Genomic DNA, 15838 nt, shown 5'->3' with positions numbered 1-15838 from the left:
AGCTTCAAAATGTTGACAGTGGAAACCAATAGAAATAGAAGTGATGGAGAAATGCACACCATGCCTCTTTCAGAAATGGACATGTACAGTGTGACTAGCTTTTGCACTACGCAGGCCTGATCGGAGTCAGCAGGCACACTCGCCACCACTGTTTGCCTGCACCTGTTTGAACCTGCTCCATATGCTGGTTCTTTCTCGGCCGCTGGTCCCTCACTTCCCTGACACCCCTCAGGTAAAAGTCCTCTGGTCACTTCCAGATGCAGGTGTGGGTTTAATTCCATGGTTACCAGTGCCCAGTCCCTGTAGTTAAATCTCCTCGCCTCCTTCAGGCTGGGACCTGCTCCAGAGACCGCGACCCGTGGACAGCTCTGTGCTGTGGTCTGTTCTCTCTTCCTGGCCTGGCATGTCTCCTGGTTGCTAACTGAGGGGTCTGCACCTGCCAGGGTTTGAGGAGCAGGGACTAGCGAGGTGGGCGAAGAGGAGAAGGAAGGGGATCCTAAGGGTCTTCTGTGCTTCCCACCCTCAGAGAAGGGAGGTCAGCTCTCTGGACCTGCGGCTGTTTACAGGGACACTACACTGACGGAGTCATTTTCCGAGTTCTCCAGCACAGTGAGTGCCTCTCTGCTTGGCCCGGGGAACAAGCCCTCTTCCTCACCCTGTTCCCTCCCCCCCCCCCCCCCCCCCCCTGCACCGGCTTCCTCCCGCTGTGCTTCTGGGGAGGTCTCTCTGCCCTTGAGACAGTTGTGAATAGAATCTAATGTAGTCACGTGCATGGTGGCAGCAGATGTTCTCAAGTCAGGCCACGCTCTCTGCTCATTAGATTTTGGGGGGGCCTTCCTCAAAGGCGGGTCTACAGTTCAAGCATAATGAATAGGAAATAAGCCTTTGTTATGTTAAACTGCTGAGATATTAGCGGGATGTTGTTACAATAGCATGGCCTATGCTATGTTAACTAATTCAGGCAAAAAAGAAGAGAGTACAATGTGCATGAATGTGTGTGAATGTGCGTGAATGTGCGTGAATGTGTGTGAATGTGCGTGAGTGTGCATGAATGTGTGTGGATGTGCGTGGATGTGTGTGGATGTGCGTGAATGTGCGTGAATGTGTGTGAATGTGTGTGAATGTGTATGAATGTGTGTGAATGTGTGTGAATGTGTATGAATGTGTGTGAATGTGTGTGAATGTGTGTGAATGTGTGTGAATGTGTATGAATGTGAGTGAATGTGTATGAATGTGCATGAAACGTGAAACAAGATGAGATGCTTCTCCTCCATTGACTTGAGGTGGGAGGTGCCAGTGGGGATGGGAGTCACAGTTGGGGAGCAGGAGGAACCAAAGCAATCCTCTTGACAATCCTTCTTATTTGCCATCTATGTATCTACTTTATAGGATAAGTCTAATTTACTTATTTTATATGAGTGAGGGGTCCATCAGGGAAGGGCTCCAGAATCACATGATCAGTTTTTAGATATTACACTTGTAACATTTTTTCTTGGTTTTCTCTTTGAAATCACGTGTGTTCTGATTATCTTTGAGTCTTAGCATTTCTGTGGAAATTGATCATCTTATTACATAAATCAAAACAACAAAGAGCATAAGAAATTTGCATATCCTCTCATACCGGTTTAATATTTGGTAAGTCATTATATTGAGGTAAACCTCAAGTTTAGTTTAAGAGACAACAGTATATAAAACTAGGTAGCCAACAAAGATCCAATACACATTCCTTATATGGAGCACTCAGTAAATTTGTCTGCTTATTAGGCTACAAAAGGTTGTGAAAATTACAAATAGCAACAAACAAACAAACAAACAAAAAACCAAAACATACAATCACATTCACTGAACACTATGTAGTAAAATTCAAAATAATCTTAGAAAGTGATATCCACATCCTCATCTACAATGAAGAATAATTTTCAATAAATTGATAAAACGATACCTTCCAGAAATACTGGAAACATCTTGCTTTGTATTGAGAAACATTAAGTGTTCTCAGTATAGTAGGGAACAGACAGTTTGTTTGCTTAGCATTGTGTAAGAGGTGTTAGTCAAGATAATGAGCCCAAAGTCTGCAAATATTGGAAAGGAAGAGATAAACGGTACTTTGTAGAGAATATTATTGTCCGTGATGAAAAGCCAAACACTGATGAACAAACAATTAGAATGCATAAAAGAGTTTTTACCTAGGTGGCTGGGTAGAGTTCCTAATAACAGCTAACAACACATTAAAATATTTATAAAAAATAACACATACTATTTTGAGGCTTTAAATACAACAGGTTCTGTGCCATGTCCTTCCTTCCTTCCTTCCTTCCTTCCTTCCTTCCTTCCTTCCTTCCTTCCTTCCTTCTTTCTTTCTTTCTTCTTTCTTTCTTTCTTTCTTTCTTTCTTTCTTTCTTCTTTCTGGTAAATACACCTTTATTAATTTTGGAAAGGTGAGGGAGAGAGAGAGAGATAGAAGTATCAATGATGAATGAGAGAGAATTATTGATTGGCTGATTACTGCATGATGGGGCATAGAGCCTGCCACCTGGACACGTGCCCTGACTGGGAATCGAACCATGACCTCCTGGTTCATAGGTCGATGCTCAACCACTGAGTCATTCCGGCCGGGCATGTGCCATGTTCTTTTTAATGTAATTTCTAATTTAATCTCAGAACAAGTCTATAATGTAGGTCTATAGATATCCTTGTTTGGCCAATGAGGAATCCAAAGGACCAAGTTGAGTAACTTGTGCACACAGGTATAAGTGGTCCAAAGAGGGATTGAACCTCCGTCTGTAATTCTAGAGTTTCTTCTTTTTTCTATAATGATTAAATTCACAATGGCAACAAATAAACTTAAGATACTGGTGGCAGGTGAGGCCACGCGCCCCTGGGTCCAGGGGAAGCTAGATCCTGGGTCCGGGTGAGGCCGTGTGCCCCTGGATCCGGGTGAGGCCGGGTCCCAGGCCCGGGTGAGGCCACGTGCCCCTGGGTCCGGGTAAGGCCACGCGCCCCTGGGTCTGGGAGAAGCTAGATCCCGGGTCCGGGCGAGGCCGTGTGCCCCTGGATCCGGGTGAGGCTGGGTCCCGGGCCCAGGAGAGGCCACGTGCCCCTGGGTCCGGGTGAGGCCATGCGCCCCTGGGTCCGGGTGAAGCTGAATCCTGGGTCTGGGCAAGGCCGTGTGCCCCTGGATCCGGGTGAGGCTGGGTCCTGGGTCCGGGTGAGGCCGTGGGCCCCTGGATCCGGGTGAGGCCACGCGACCCTGGGTCTGGGAGAGGCCACGCGCCCCTGGGTCCGGGTGAAGCTGAATCCTGGGTCTGGGCAAGGCCGTGTGCCCCTGGATCCGGGTGAGGCTGGGTCCTGGGTCCGGGTGAGGCCGTGGGCCCCTGGATCCGGGTGAGGCCACGCGACCCTGGGTCTGGGAGAGGCCACGCGCCCCTGGGTCTGGGAGAAGCTAGATCCCGGGTCCGGGCGAGGCCGTGTGCCCCTGGATCCGGGTGAGGCTGGGTCCCGGGCCAAGGAGAGGCCACGTGCCCCTGGGTCCGGGTGAGGCCATGCGCCCCTGGGTCCGGGTGAAGCTGAATCCTGGGTCTGGGCAAGGCCGTGTGCCCCTGGATCCGGGTGAGGCTGGGTCCTGGGTCCGGGTGAGGCCGTGGGCCCCTGGATCCGGGTGAGGCCACGCAACCCTGGGTCTGGGAGAGGCCACGCGCCCCTGGGTCCGGGTGAGGCCACGCGCCCCTGGGTCCGGGTGAGGCCATGCGCCCCTGGGTCCGGGGGAAGCTAGATCCTGGGTCCGGGTGAGGCCGTGTGCCCCTGGATCTGGGTGAGGCTGGATCCCGGGTCCGGGGGAAGCCGCGCGCACCTGGGTCCAGGTGAGGCCACGCACCCCCTGGGTCCGGGTGAGGCCACGTGCCCCTGGGTCCGGATGAAGCCGTGCCCCTGGGTCCGGCCGAGACCCAACCAGAGGGACTCGAACCTGCATTACCACCATTTGTCCACCATCCAGAGCTGAGGGGTCAGTGCCGACATGTACACATAAGGAACTGGTGGACATTGATATTGGGTCTCAAAAGAACTGTTGGTCCAGAAAGAAACTCACTACAGACTGATTCATTTGCCTGTCAGCATAACTATTATTGCTCATCTCACATTCAGTTCATATAAGTATATCTCTAGTGACACATGATCTCGCTCATCTAGGGGAAATGATGAACAACATAGACTGATGAAAAAGAACAGAACCAGAAACAAGGAGGCATCGATCGGACTATCGGGCCTCAGAGGGAGGATAGGGGAGGGTGGGGGGAGGGGGGAGAGATCAACCAAAGGACTTGTGTGCATGCATATGAGCCTAACCAATGGTTAAGTTCAACAGGGGGTTGGGGCATCCGTGGGGAGGGGTGTGGGATGGGAATGGGGGGATGAGGACAAATATGTGAGACCTTAATCAATAAAGAAATTAAAAAAAAAAAGATACTGGTGGCAAGAACAACTACATGTCCCTCGGATCTCTACTCTTTCTTTCATTGGCATGGAGTTGCAGCTGATAAGTGGCTGCTTAGCCAGGGAATTTCCCAGACTCCCTTACCTCTGGGTGAGGCCATGTGATGTATTTTGGCAATGGAATCAAGCAGAAATGACGTGTGTCACTTCTTGGTCCAGGTGGTTAGGGCGGGGCATCTTCTCCACCTTCTTGTAACGTTTGCACGGCTGGCTGTCAATGCCCAGGGCAGTCTTAGATACCCGGTGCTGCAGGTTGCAAAGACTTTCTCAGCTGTTGGCCCTGAATGACTATTTGGAAATGAGTCTGTTATATAAGACAAAATAACTACACAAACTTCATTGTGGTAAGCCACTGAAATTTGGAGTTATTTGTTACAGTAGCTAACGTTATCCTAACTAATGCAAATTAACAAGAAATGTCCAAGATTCACATGAAGAAACTTTAAAAGTGTTTAGAACAGTGGTTCTCAACCTTCCTGATGCTGCGACCCTTTAATACAGTTCCTCATGTTGTGGTGACCCCCACCCATAAAATTATTTTCGTTGCTACTTCAAAACTGTAATTTTGCTACTGTTAATGAATTGTAATGTAAATATCTGTGTTTTCCGATGGTCTTAGGCTCTATAGCAGTGGCTCTCAACCTGGGTCACCTAAGACCATCGCAGCATTAGGAAGGTTGAGAACCACTGGTTTAGAAGATTGTATGAAATCTGAATAAATGGATACCATATTTATGGATGAGATAACTGATTATTGCCAAGATGTAACTTCCACCTAAATGTCTCTAATTTAAACATAATACTTTTTTTAAAATATACAACTTTATCTGGAAAATCGCACTAAGAAGATTAAAAAATAACATTTTGAAAGAGAATAATAAATGGTAGGGACTTCCTCTATCAGACATCAGATACCAAAGCTGATTGTAAGATTAAGATTAAATCAGCAGTGGCCGTGTTGTTTACATAACAAACAGGTCAATGAATCAGAACAGATGGACCAGAAACAGACCCACGTACTTATGAAAATTTTGCATATGACTAAGTTAGCATTCAAATCAGGAAAGAATGGACAAATAGAAAAATGTCGTTGACACAATTAGCCACCCATTTTGAAAAAATAATGCTAGATGATTTCAACCTCACACTGTTTTCAAAAATAAATGACAGAAAAAGCAGCCATGTAGGTTGATTTGTGTAAAAAAAAAAAATAAATAAAATAAAATAAATGACAACAATCAAGCAAACTATGAAGAGTTGTAGGAAAATCTACTTATATCCTTGGAGTTAGAAAATATCATAAAGAAAAAAAAATTAAAAAACCTAAGGAAATAGTCACAAACTTGATAACATTAAAATTAACATATCATGTATGCCAAGACACCATAATCAAAGGAGAAACACTTGCTACATATACAGTAGGAAAATAATTATTACCCAGAATATATAAAAAACCTCCTACAAAGTTATAAAAAAATGACAAAAACCCAGTAGAAGGATGGTCAAAAGATATATATTGGTATTTCACACATAAACATACATAAAGATACTCAGCCCCACTGTTAATTGGAAAAATTAAAACAATAAAAGGGTATTTTTTGACCGTTAGATTAAACAATTTTGAAAAGTTTGTTAAACTATTGGCCAGAGAGTAGAGAAATAGCTATAATTGTATTTTTGATGGTACAGTTTGAAGGGAGGACATTTGGGCAATACTGCTAAAATTTAAAAAGCATATACCCTTAGACACAACAATTCCACTTCTTGTCTATCTTCTCTAGGAATTAATTCACTTGTATATACAAGGAGCTATATAGAAAGGTTTTCTTTGAAGCAGTATTGGTAATAAGAAAACTTGACAACAACTTAAATGCTCACCCATATGAACTGTAAGCACTGGGAAGCAATAAAAAGGGTCAGTGGCTCAGCATGGACCGATGTGGAAATAGGCCCCATGCTCAGGGATGACACAACATTACATGAAAAAGATAGCACTTACATTGCCATTTGTAAAGTGTGCAAAGAAAGAAAACCACAACACACACATTTACTTCTGTATGTACTTATATGTGTGTGCAGATGCTGAGATAAAGTTAGGAAGGATCAACCCCAAACTCCAGCAGGGAGAGCCTGTGGTGGGCGAGGAAATGGGACTGTGGTGGCCTGAGGGACGCCTTCTACAACGAGAATGCGCTGGTGTATTCAATAGTATAATTTAATAAATCGAATCAGGAAAATATGTAAACGCTGAGGCTTCCACCCCAGAGATTTTTATTTGGATGACTTTGGTAGGAATTGGTGTTTTTTGACATCTTCCTGGGTGATTCTGAGACCATTGGCTTGAAGATCGAATTGTTGGTTATTGTAGACCCTATGTTATAGTCTTTAATTCAGCTTCTTATGTTTCCTATAACATGTGATTCCTCATTGAAATGCTGGCATAGGGCTCGCTTTGACCACATACATACTAAAACCGGAATGACATAGAGAAGATGAGCCTGGGCCTGTGCAAGGGTGACATGTAAATTCATGAAACATTCCATACATTTGTCAACATGGAACATTTTCTGTTGTGTATTGAAACGTGGGGTTTGGGGTACAGACTTCTTCTTATGGGTTCTTGTCTGACGAAGATGAAGAAAAAATTCATGGACTAATGGATTTCTTTAATAAAAATGTAGAAGTTTATTGGAAGCATATACAAACTCTATCTGGGCAGAGGTGTCCCAAAGGGGAACCCCTGGGGAGGGACCCCCAAATGGGCAAGTCTGTGCTCTCTCTCTCTCTAATGAAAAAAAAAAAAAATCCCTCCTTGTGTCCCTTTGTCTCCCATTTATATATGTTGCGGTTCTTTGTTTGAACTTGACCCTTTATAATTGGACCTTTCATTAATTTAGGGCCCCCATGCTTTCCTCATTGGTGATTTTATTACACAGTATCAGTTTTAAAGGCCAAAGCCCAGTGGTACCCCCTCTTCCTCTCCCCTTACCTTGTAACATTCCTCTATTCTCTGTGAAAATATGTTTCCTTCTTTCCATTATCCTGTGACTTTTCTATATCCTCAGTGAATATATGTCTTCCTCCCTCCTTACCCTGTGGCATTTTTCTGTCCTTTGTATAAGAAAGATAAGCATTTTGGCACCTCCAAGCTGCTCAGGTCAGGGCTGCTTTTGATCTACCTTAAATTGCTTTAATTGCTCATCCTTCACATATGCATTCCTCCCCCATGGACCTTCTGTATTCCCTAAACCTGCCTATTGTGTCCCTAGAATTCCTTTCGGTATAATTTACCACAATTTAAAAAGTAACAGTATAAATCACTTAATTAAAACCATAGAGAAAGATTTTCATGAACTGGGTCCTTTGTCACTAACTCAAATGTCGTCAGTCTGCACGATTATTGGTTTTCCTTCTGTCCTCAGGCAAAGCTCTAGTTTTCCTCGCGTGTAGCATGGTTTGGTGCGAGGCCCATGTTAATGCATGCCATTCCCGTCCTGTGTCCCTCGGCCCCCAGGGGTCGGGGCAGTATCTCTTCCGAAGAGAATTCCTTGTGGACCTCAGGGAAGCATGCACTCACCCTCCAGTTGGGAGCCAGAGAGCAGGCGAAAGGGCTCAGGGCATGAGCATGTCTGTGTAAAGGGAACCACGAGGAGGTCCTTGTGAGTAGGAAGCAGCTCAGAAGGTGCTGCAGGAACCGGGTCTTTATGGAGCGCGGCTGCCCGGGGCCTGGTATGTGACTTATAGTACAGCGTCTTCCAAACCTCGATATCCAGCACCTGTCCGCGCCCAAGCGGTCCTGATGAGAGGGCGTCAGGCTGTGGGTCTGTACAAAAGGGAACGTGGACTAGTTCCTCGCACGTCATAATCACACACAGGATTATGTCACGGTTAGCCTGGCCCAGGGCGGCTGTTTTGCTCATAACCCAGAAATGTCTGCACATTGAAACCCAGGAAAAGCAAGCACCTCACCTTGTGACCAAGTGGGTGATGCCCCAATTCACCTTTAAATCAAGCCTTCCTGTCTGCTGATTGTCTTCGTCTCTTTTGGTTTTCCCATCCCAGCTGGCAAGGCAAGGCCTCAATGTTGTGCTGATCAGCCGGACGCTGGGAAAACTACAGGCTATTGCCCTGGAGATTGGTGAGTGGCCCAAGGAGGGAGGGAAGTGTCTGTGGAGCCCAGTGGCCAGGTCTGCTCCGGTGCTGCCTGCAGAGGCACCACCAGCATCCCTGTACCCGCTCCCTGGAGCCTGGGGCCGGCCCTTCTGAGGGAGCTCAGTTTACAAAGCTGTGTGCAGGCGGTTAAGGGGGCAGCTGTGTGCAGGCTGTTAAGGGGGCAGCTGTGTGCAGGCTGTTAAGGGGGCAGCTGTGTGCAGGCTGTTAAGGGGGAAGCTGTGTACCGGCTGTTAAGGGGCAGCTGTGTGCAGGCTGTTAAGGGGGCAGCTGTGTGCAGGCTGTTAAGGGGGCAGCTGTGTGCAGGCTGTTAAGGGGCAGCTGTGTGCAGGCGGTTAAGGGGGCGCTTTCGTTCACCGCTGAGTCTCTGGCGGGCGAGGCAGGATCAGACGCAGCACAAGTAGGTCTTCTCTCTTCTCTGGTCCTGTGTCCTCATCTCTAGAGTCAGACCTCCCCCTCCAGAGGCCCAGCTTCCTGGCTGCTTCTGCCCCTCCCCGCGGGGCTTCCCTTCCAGGGGCCTGTGCTCTGCTCCTGCAGGAAGGGGAGGGCGACGCCTCGTGTGCCAGTCAGAGTTTAAATGAAGACTTGGCGCAGGGCTACTGTGCACGCCTGTGCAGACGGCACCGCACAGCCCTGGGCGGCCGCCCTCACACGACAGCGCTTATTACCATGACCCCTCCGAAGTGTCCTTAGTTAATAACGATCACAATGTCTTTGGGATTTGCATTTTAATGATCAGTTATTAATTTAGTAATTAATTAACTCCTTAACTCAAAGGAATGGGCCGTTAATGATGAAGACTCGGGGAAACCAGGGCAGGCCGCCTGGGGGACAGTGTGGGTCCTGGGGCGCCAGGGTTTGGAGGCGGACCGGAGGCTCAGTGCCCTTGGCCGATGCAGTCTGTGTCTGGACATCAGCAGTAACTCTGACCAGGACTCGGGCATTCTTCAGGGCTCCTCTCCCAGCGTTCAAGTGCGCTTTTCATCGGCCTCTTAAAAAGCAAGCGGTGTCTTCAGTCTGAAAGCACCCCCCCCCCCCAAACTATGCCTCACCCTCACTTGCCCCAGAAATATTGGGTGTGACTCCAGCGCGGAGCAGGGGCAGCTGGTGACATCTGTGCTGCTTCCACATCTGGCTGAGCTCCTGCCGGGCAAGATCACAGCACGAGGCTAGTTCACGGGGGAGAGTGGGGGGGCCCGGCCGGGAGCAGTGTGGGTGCCTCGGGCAAGGCATTATTGTCTCAGCTGGTTTCTCCTCTGGAAAATGCAGACAATGCCTCCTTGGCATGGTTGGAGAGACGATTGAAGTAGGATATCGCGCAGGTGAATGCTTTATGAATGCTACCGTGTTGGCAAATGCAGAGGGCGGCTGTGTCTCTGCGGAGGGACCTGACGTGGCACAGGCAGCATCACACTTTGCTCTGCAGCCCTTAGGCCAGGCCTCTCACCAGAGCGTGCAACTGTCAGCTGGGCGGCGTGCAGAAGACCACGGGGCCTCCCAGGGGTGCCTGGTTCTCCAGGTCTCGGGGGGAGCCTGGGTTTTTCTGTTTCTAACCATTTGCCGGTGATGCTGATGCTGTGTTCTAGGGACCCCACTTTGAGAATCACTGTGTTAAATCTGATGCGTGTATTGTTACCGTGGTAACTCTCAGACTCACACATCTAGCACATGCCAGCTTTATCCGGGCTACTTCTCGTCTGTAATGGGGTGATGGGCGTGTGCTCATAAATGCCGCTCAGGCTGTGTGGGAGCGCTGTGGAACTCCACGGGCAAGAGGGGCTTTGGACTCCTGATGTCTAGAGAGTAACATTGTCTCGAATGCAGAGCGCACTACAGGGCGGAGTGTGAAGATTATACAAGCAGATTTTACCAAGGACGACATCTATGAGGATATTAAAGAAGAACTCAAAGGCTTAGAAATTGGAATTTTAGGTAAGTAAATTGCAATGCTCACAGCTTGTTGTAATACATCAGTGCAATGATTACCTTAGTGACCCTTGATCATTCCACGGTGGCTTAAGCTTAACCCACAACTGTGTTTTAAGCTGTAGCATTAAGGAATATCAAAGTTCAGTTCTTCAAGAGGCGTTACCTGACTAACAGATTTATACATAGCTTTAGAATGTGTCAGACCTTCCCGACCGCCTTTCCTAATGTTAGACAGGATGAATTTTCTCTCACTGACTGATGCTGACACTCGGCAGGAGGAGGAAATCTCAGAGACACTCACCTAAAGGAACACATTTACCCCACAAACTTGGCTGTGGTTGACCCATGAAATGGCAGCGCATTGACTACCTTATTCAGGACACAAGATGATGTCTTTTCTGTGATGATTATAAACCCTCTATTTCATCACTAGGTACACAGTACAATGTCTGTATTGTGCATAGAAGGAAGGTTTGATTTCTAAACTTCCTGCTGAATTAAAAAAAATAATTACTAATTTTTTTTACTAATAAAAATGAAAAACATATCGATGCAGAAAAACTGGAAAGAGTAGAGAAGCATGTAAAAAGAATTACGAATTTCTTAAAATCCTGATGGCCGAGAGAGCATTTTGGTGCATATCCTTCCAGATACATATTTTCATATGTCTACCTGGATCTTACATGTTTACACATATTTGTTTACATATTTATTTACTCTAAATTTTGTTCTTTCCATCACCATCTATCCCGTCTGTTCTGTGCATGTTTAAAGGCCGTTCATCACACCCGCTTCCCCTGCCTTAAGGCGGAGCCGCCGTGCTTGTGAGGGCCTGCACCGCGCTCCAGCCCGGCTGCGCCTCGTTCACAGCATGTGCTTCCTATCCCTGGACCACGGTCTCTTCCCGCAGACGTTTCCAGTGTTATCAAATCATGTTGCAATGAACGACCTTGTGTATCAATCTTGTTGAAGGTGTTTCCTTTTTAAAAATTTTTTTTTTTTTAATTTCAAAGAGGAAAGGAGAGGGAGAGAGAGAGATAGGAACATCCATAATGAGAGAGAATCATTGATCGGCTGCCTCCTGCTCACCCCCTACTGGGGATGGAGCCCGCAACCTGGGCAGTGCCCTGTCCAGAATCGAACTATGATCTCTGGGTTCATAGGTCGGCGCTCAATCACCGAGTCACGCAGGCCAGGCATGAAGGTATTTTCTTAAAAACACTTTCCAAGAGAAGAATTTCTGGGTTGAATAAATTGTTTTTAAGGTTTTCAATAAACATTTGCCACTGGCTCTTCTGACATCTTTTTGTTTTGCCTCCCCCGGCAGTCAACAATGTTGGAATGATCCCCAGCCTTCTCCCGAGCCATTTCCTTAACACACCAGACGAAATCCAGGTACATCTGTGCTTTCTGCGGTGACGTCCTCTCAGCAGGGCCCGGGGAGGGTGTCTGGACAGAATTCTGTATTCCAGGGCGGTGTCTGGAGGTTTTCTTTCTTCTCATCTTAGTACTTGGTCCACAGCAAGGCATCACTGTTCATGGCATTTCTAAGATAAAATCACCTCTCCCCTCCTCCGCACTTCACACCTGCCTGCTGCTGCTCTAGCCTTTGGGGGGCTCTGTGCTGTGCTGTATAAGGGGTACCCCTGCCTGAAAAATGTATGGCTGTGTATGCAAGTGGGAGAAGCTCTTTGGTTTTCTTTGTCTTACCGGTAATAAAATTTGTTCAGCGTTCAGCGTGAGGGAAGTGAGTGATACAAACTCTGCGGTTGAGGTATTTATTGTAAGTTCAGCAAGCTTGGCTCAGGCCCATGGCCGCCATTGCTGGCCCTGCTGAATTTGTTGTGCATTTAGCCGCCCTGGAAGGTACTCCTTGTTACGTCTTCCCAGGCTCTGACCTTTGAGGTCACGGGGTTCTGAACAGGCTGTCACGCGCCCAGTCCCCGTTTGTGCAGGTGTTCCCATGGTCCCATGTGAGCCCCAGTCTACTGCCTGGGGCAGAGTGCCCATTGCTTGGACATAGCTGCACATCCTTGCCACGCCCCTGCCTCTCCATTAAGCAGATGCCATTCTTGCTTCTTTCTCTATTCATATCTGTGCTTGTGCCCATTTCTGTGTCTACCCCCCTTTCCCTCTCTGTCTGTCTCGGGAGACTCTACTAGGTCCTTTATCTGGCCTCTGTAGCCCGGAACCTCCGCCTTATTATACAGCCGCTGGCCTTTCTGTTCTCTCTGCTGCTGTCCTCTAGGCCCACGCACGCTACCCTCTTCCTCCAGCTGGAAATGAACCATCTCCCTTGGAAAAGCTGTGTCCACATTCCTCTTTAAATTTTTCGAGGAAACTCTTTAACTTCTATTCAAGATCACACTGTGCGGAACCACAGTGCGGACGTCAGATGTTTCCCAGTCCTAGCGCATGCTTGCTGCACATCCGTTAAGAGCCGAATTTGCCGGCGGAGCGAGTGAGGGAACAGCTCAGACACGTGCTTTCGCCCACTTTATGTTTCTTTAGCACCGACTGCTTGTCCAGAGAACGTCTCAACTGATTTGTGGTTATGGTTCTTTATTCCAGAGCCTCGTCCATTGCAACATCACCTCGGTAGTGAAGGTATGTGATCAGGGTATGTGCGGAGTGCATTAACGTGGAGCAGCTGCCGGCGTGTGGCAACTCCGGACCCTTGGCCCCTTCCCTGTGGAAGGAGAATCTCTGAAGTTGAGGTGCACTTGACTGCGAGGCCGTGGAGTGGCCTCTCAGTTGTCTTGTTCTGTTTTCATCAAGTGCAGTGAGGGATTCCTTCTCCCTCGTGTCTGAGGCCTGTTTCTGCCTTCAGTTTTGTCACATGTCAGAACAGATTAGACCTGGCGATGCTGAAGCTGATTCTGGATTCCAAGGTGACTTTTTAAAAAATTCAATACTTTCCTCTGATTTTATTCTAGTAAATAGAGGAAAAGCCGCTCTGTTTGAAAAAATGACAGAGGGCAGGGCATGGTTTTATGGACTCTTCTTCCGTAAGTAGTTGCCGAATTGGAGTTCATGTATTTCTGACTCCAGCTCAGCCACTAGTTGGTTGGGCAGCGTGGGCATGCTGCTTAACTCCCTGGAATCTCAGATTCCTCATCTGCTAGAAAAGTGTGGCACTACGACGTGGCAGGTGCCGTTCAGCACAAGCATCTGCAGGCGCGACTGCCACAGAGCTGTCCTGGCTGTGCCCTGGAGCGAGAGAGCAGGGAGCAGGCGCCCCCCTGGGCCGGCAGTTAGGGGAAAGGTGCTGCTTAGGAGCAGACCAGCCGCTGCCTGCTGAGCGGATGGCACTTTTGTGTGACCACTGTTTTCTTCCCTCTGAATGACAAGAACCCTTAAATGGCTTGTGAGTGAACCCTGGGCTCTGAGCCCCCACTTACCCTACAGCCAGGCACCTGGCTCAGGCCACAGAATTCACAACTGCACCTGGCACCCTGTGGCCATTCCTCAGACCCCGTGGAACTGCAGCCGTGAGCCAGGTGTGACCCCTGGCTTCATGGGTCCGGACGCTGGTTGGGGAGCAGCAGGAGGCTCGGTCTCATCTTGAAAACGTGGACTGGCCGTGGAGGACGGCTTTCCCAAAGGAGAATCAGCTGCTCTCGACCTAAGGAGAGGGGACGGGTGCTGAGTAGAGCCCCCTCACCCCAATTTTTTTTTCAGGTGGATAAGTTGGGCTGACAACAATTGTTTTTTTTACCATTGGTTGTTTTTCTGTAGGCATAGTGGTATTTTACGTAGCCTGACCAGTGTTTATTGGCACACACATTCTTTTAGGCTGAGCAATCAATAGCTTTTCAAACTCCCAGCTGATGTAATTGTAAGTTTTATATTTCCAACCGTTGTCGGTAGCCTCACCACTGAAATCATTCACGTTATCTGACACGTGGATCTCTCACTCTTGGTCCATGTGATCACAGAGCTTCCCAGATATATTTGATAACCCCGACTCCTGTAGCCGAGGAATGCTTTGATTTGCTAAAAAATTATTTTATATATTGTTAGACACTAACTTCCCTAAATAACAGAGAAAACACACAGAAGGTTAGCTTGCAAGCATGCCACCTCGGTTGTCCATGCTGGTGGGAGGCATGACAAGTATCCCTTAATTATTCCACAGGAGCCATCTGGAAATAGTAGAGACCCCTGTCAAGGGCAGGGATGAGAGATGAGTTTTCGGGCAAAAGGAAGGCGAGATCAGAGACTAAATATTGGGAGCTTTGTGACAGAGACTCACAAACCTGATGTCCTCTCTCTAACTGGGATTCCTCCCCCAGTGAGGCTAGAGAATTCATCTGGGAGACTTTGAGGACATGCTGGCGTGCTCCTCAGTGAAGTTGCAAAAGCCAAGGAAGGGTGATGACAATCTAGCCCGCATCCTTTTCTCACCTCCCTTCAAGTCCAGGGTTTCAGGAGGCAGTCCCGTGGGTTCTGGGGACCACCCCCCCCCCCCCCCACGCTCTGGAGGCCCCGCAGATGGGGGCGTGGCAGGGACAGAGGCTGGCAGAGCTAGGCTTCGGGCCTCAGGCCTTTAGATTTCTCTGCTTCACCCCACCCGTTTGGTTCCTCTCTGTCTCAAACCTGCTCCCCAGACAGGGCCCCAGTCCACTCCGATGTACTTTTGAGAACACTTTAGTCCACACAGTTGCCTCCTCCTTAATTCTTAAAACGTGTGCCTTACAATTACGATGTGAAAAGCTCTTTAATGAGATGTTTAAGCTCCAGAAGTTGCAGAAAAGACCTCTTTTGAGGCAGAAGGTTGGGAGGGGAAGGGACTTCCCAATACAGTTGTAATTCTGACAGACAGACAGACAGACAGACAGACAGACATGTCTGTCTGGGGAGCTATCACAGACCACTTGCAGGTTGCTTATGCGGCCGCTGTTGGATTGACAGGTGTCCTCCATCTCATCCCTGGTACTTGCGATGCTCATGGACACCTGTGATGTCTGGATGGCCCCCCAATCCTAACTCATGCCTGAGGCTTGTGATGAGCAGCCTCCGCTTGCCTGTCTCCTGGGGAGAGAGTATCCGGGAACCTCAGTGCTGACCCCGCTCCAGGGCAATTTCCATCATTTTTCACTGCCCTCGTTTTGCTTTAGGAGGAGAAAGCAGAGGCCTCTGAGCAGTTGGGCCATTTGTCTGGGTTGCGTCCTGTGGGTTCCGGCCAGACTCTAGAGTTGCCAGAATGACCTCCAACGCGTGTGGCCATCTGAGAAGATTAGGCAGT

At 48.2% G+C, this 15838-nt stretch overlaps 1 protein-coding gene across 1 annotated transcript in view; it reads left to right on the top strand.

Moving 5' to 3' along the window:
* Positions 1–15838, top strand: part of HSD17B3 (hydroxysteroid 17-beta dehydrogenase 3) — a gene marked incomplete at both ends in the record, with an annotated part of 52445 nt that overhangs the window by 17902 nt on the left and 18705 nt on the right. Inside the window, 4 exons of the mRNA XM_079790988.1 lie at positions 8554–8629; positions 10486–10593; positions 11918–11985; positions 13162–13197. Coding sequence (XP_079647114.1) covers positions 8554–8629; positions 10486–10593; positions 11918–11985; positions 13162–13197 — 288 coding nt within the window. The remainder of the gene's footprint in view (positions 1–8553; positions 8630–10485; positions 10594–11917; positions 11986–13161; positions 13198–15838) is intronic.

Source organism: Cnephaeus nilssonii (genome assembly GCF_951640355.1).
Source record: "Cnephaeus nilssonii genome assembly, chromosome: 14".
NCBI lineage: Eukaryota > Metazoa > Chordata > Mammalia > Chiroptera > Vespertilionidae > Cnephaeus > Cnephaeus nilssonii.
This window is presented reverse-complemented; position numbering and strand designations above follow the sequence as displayed.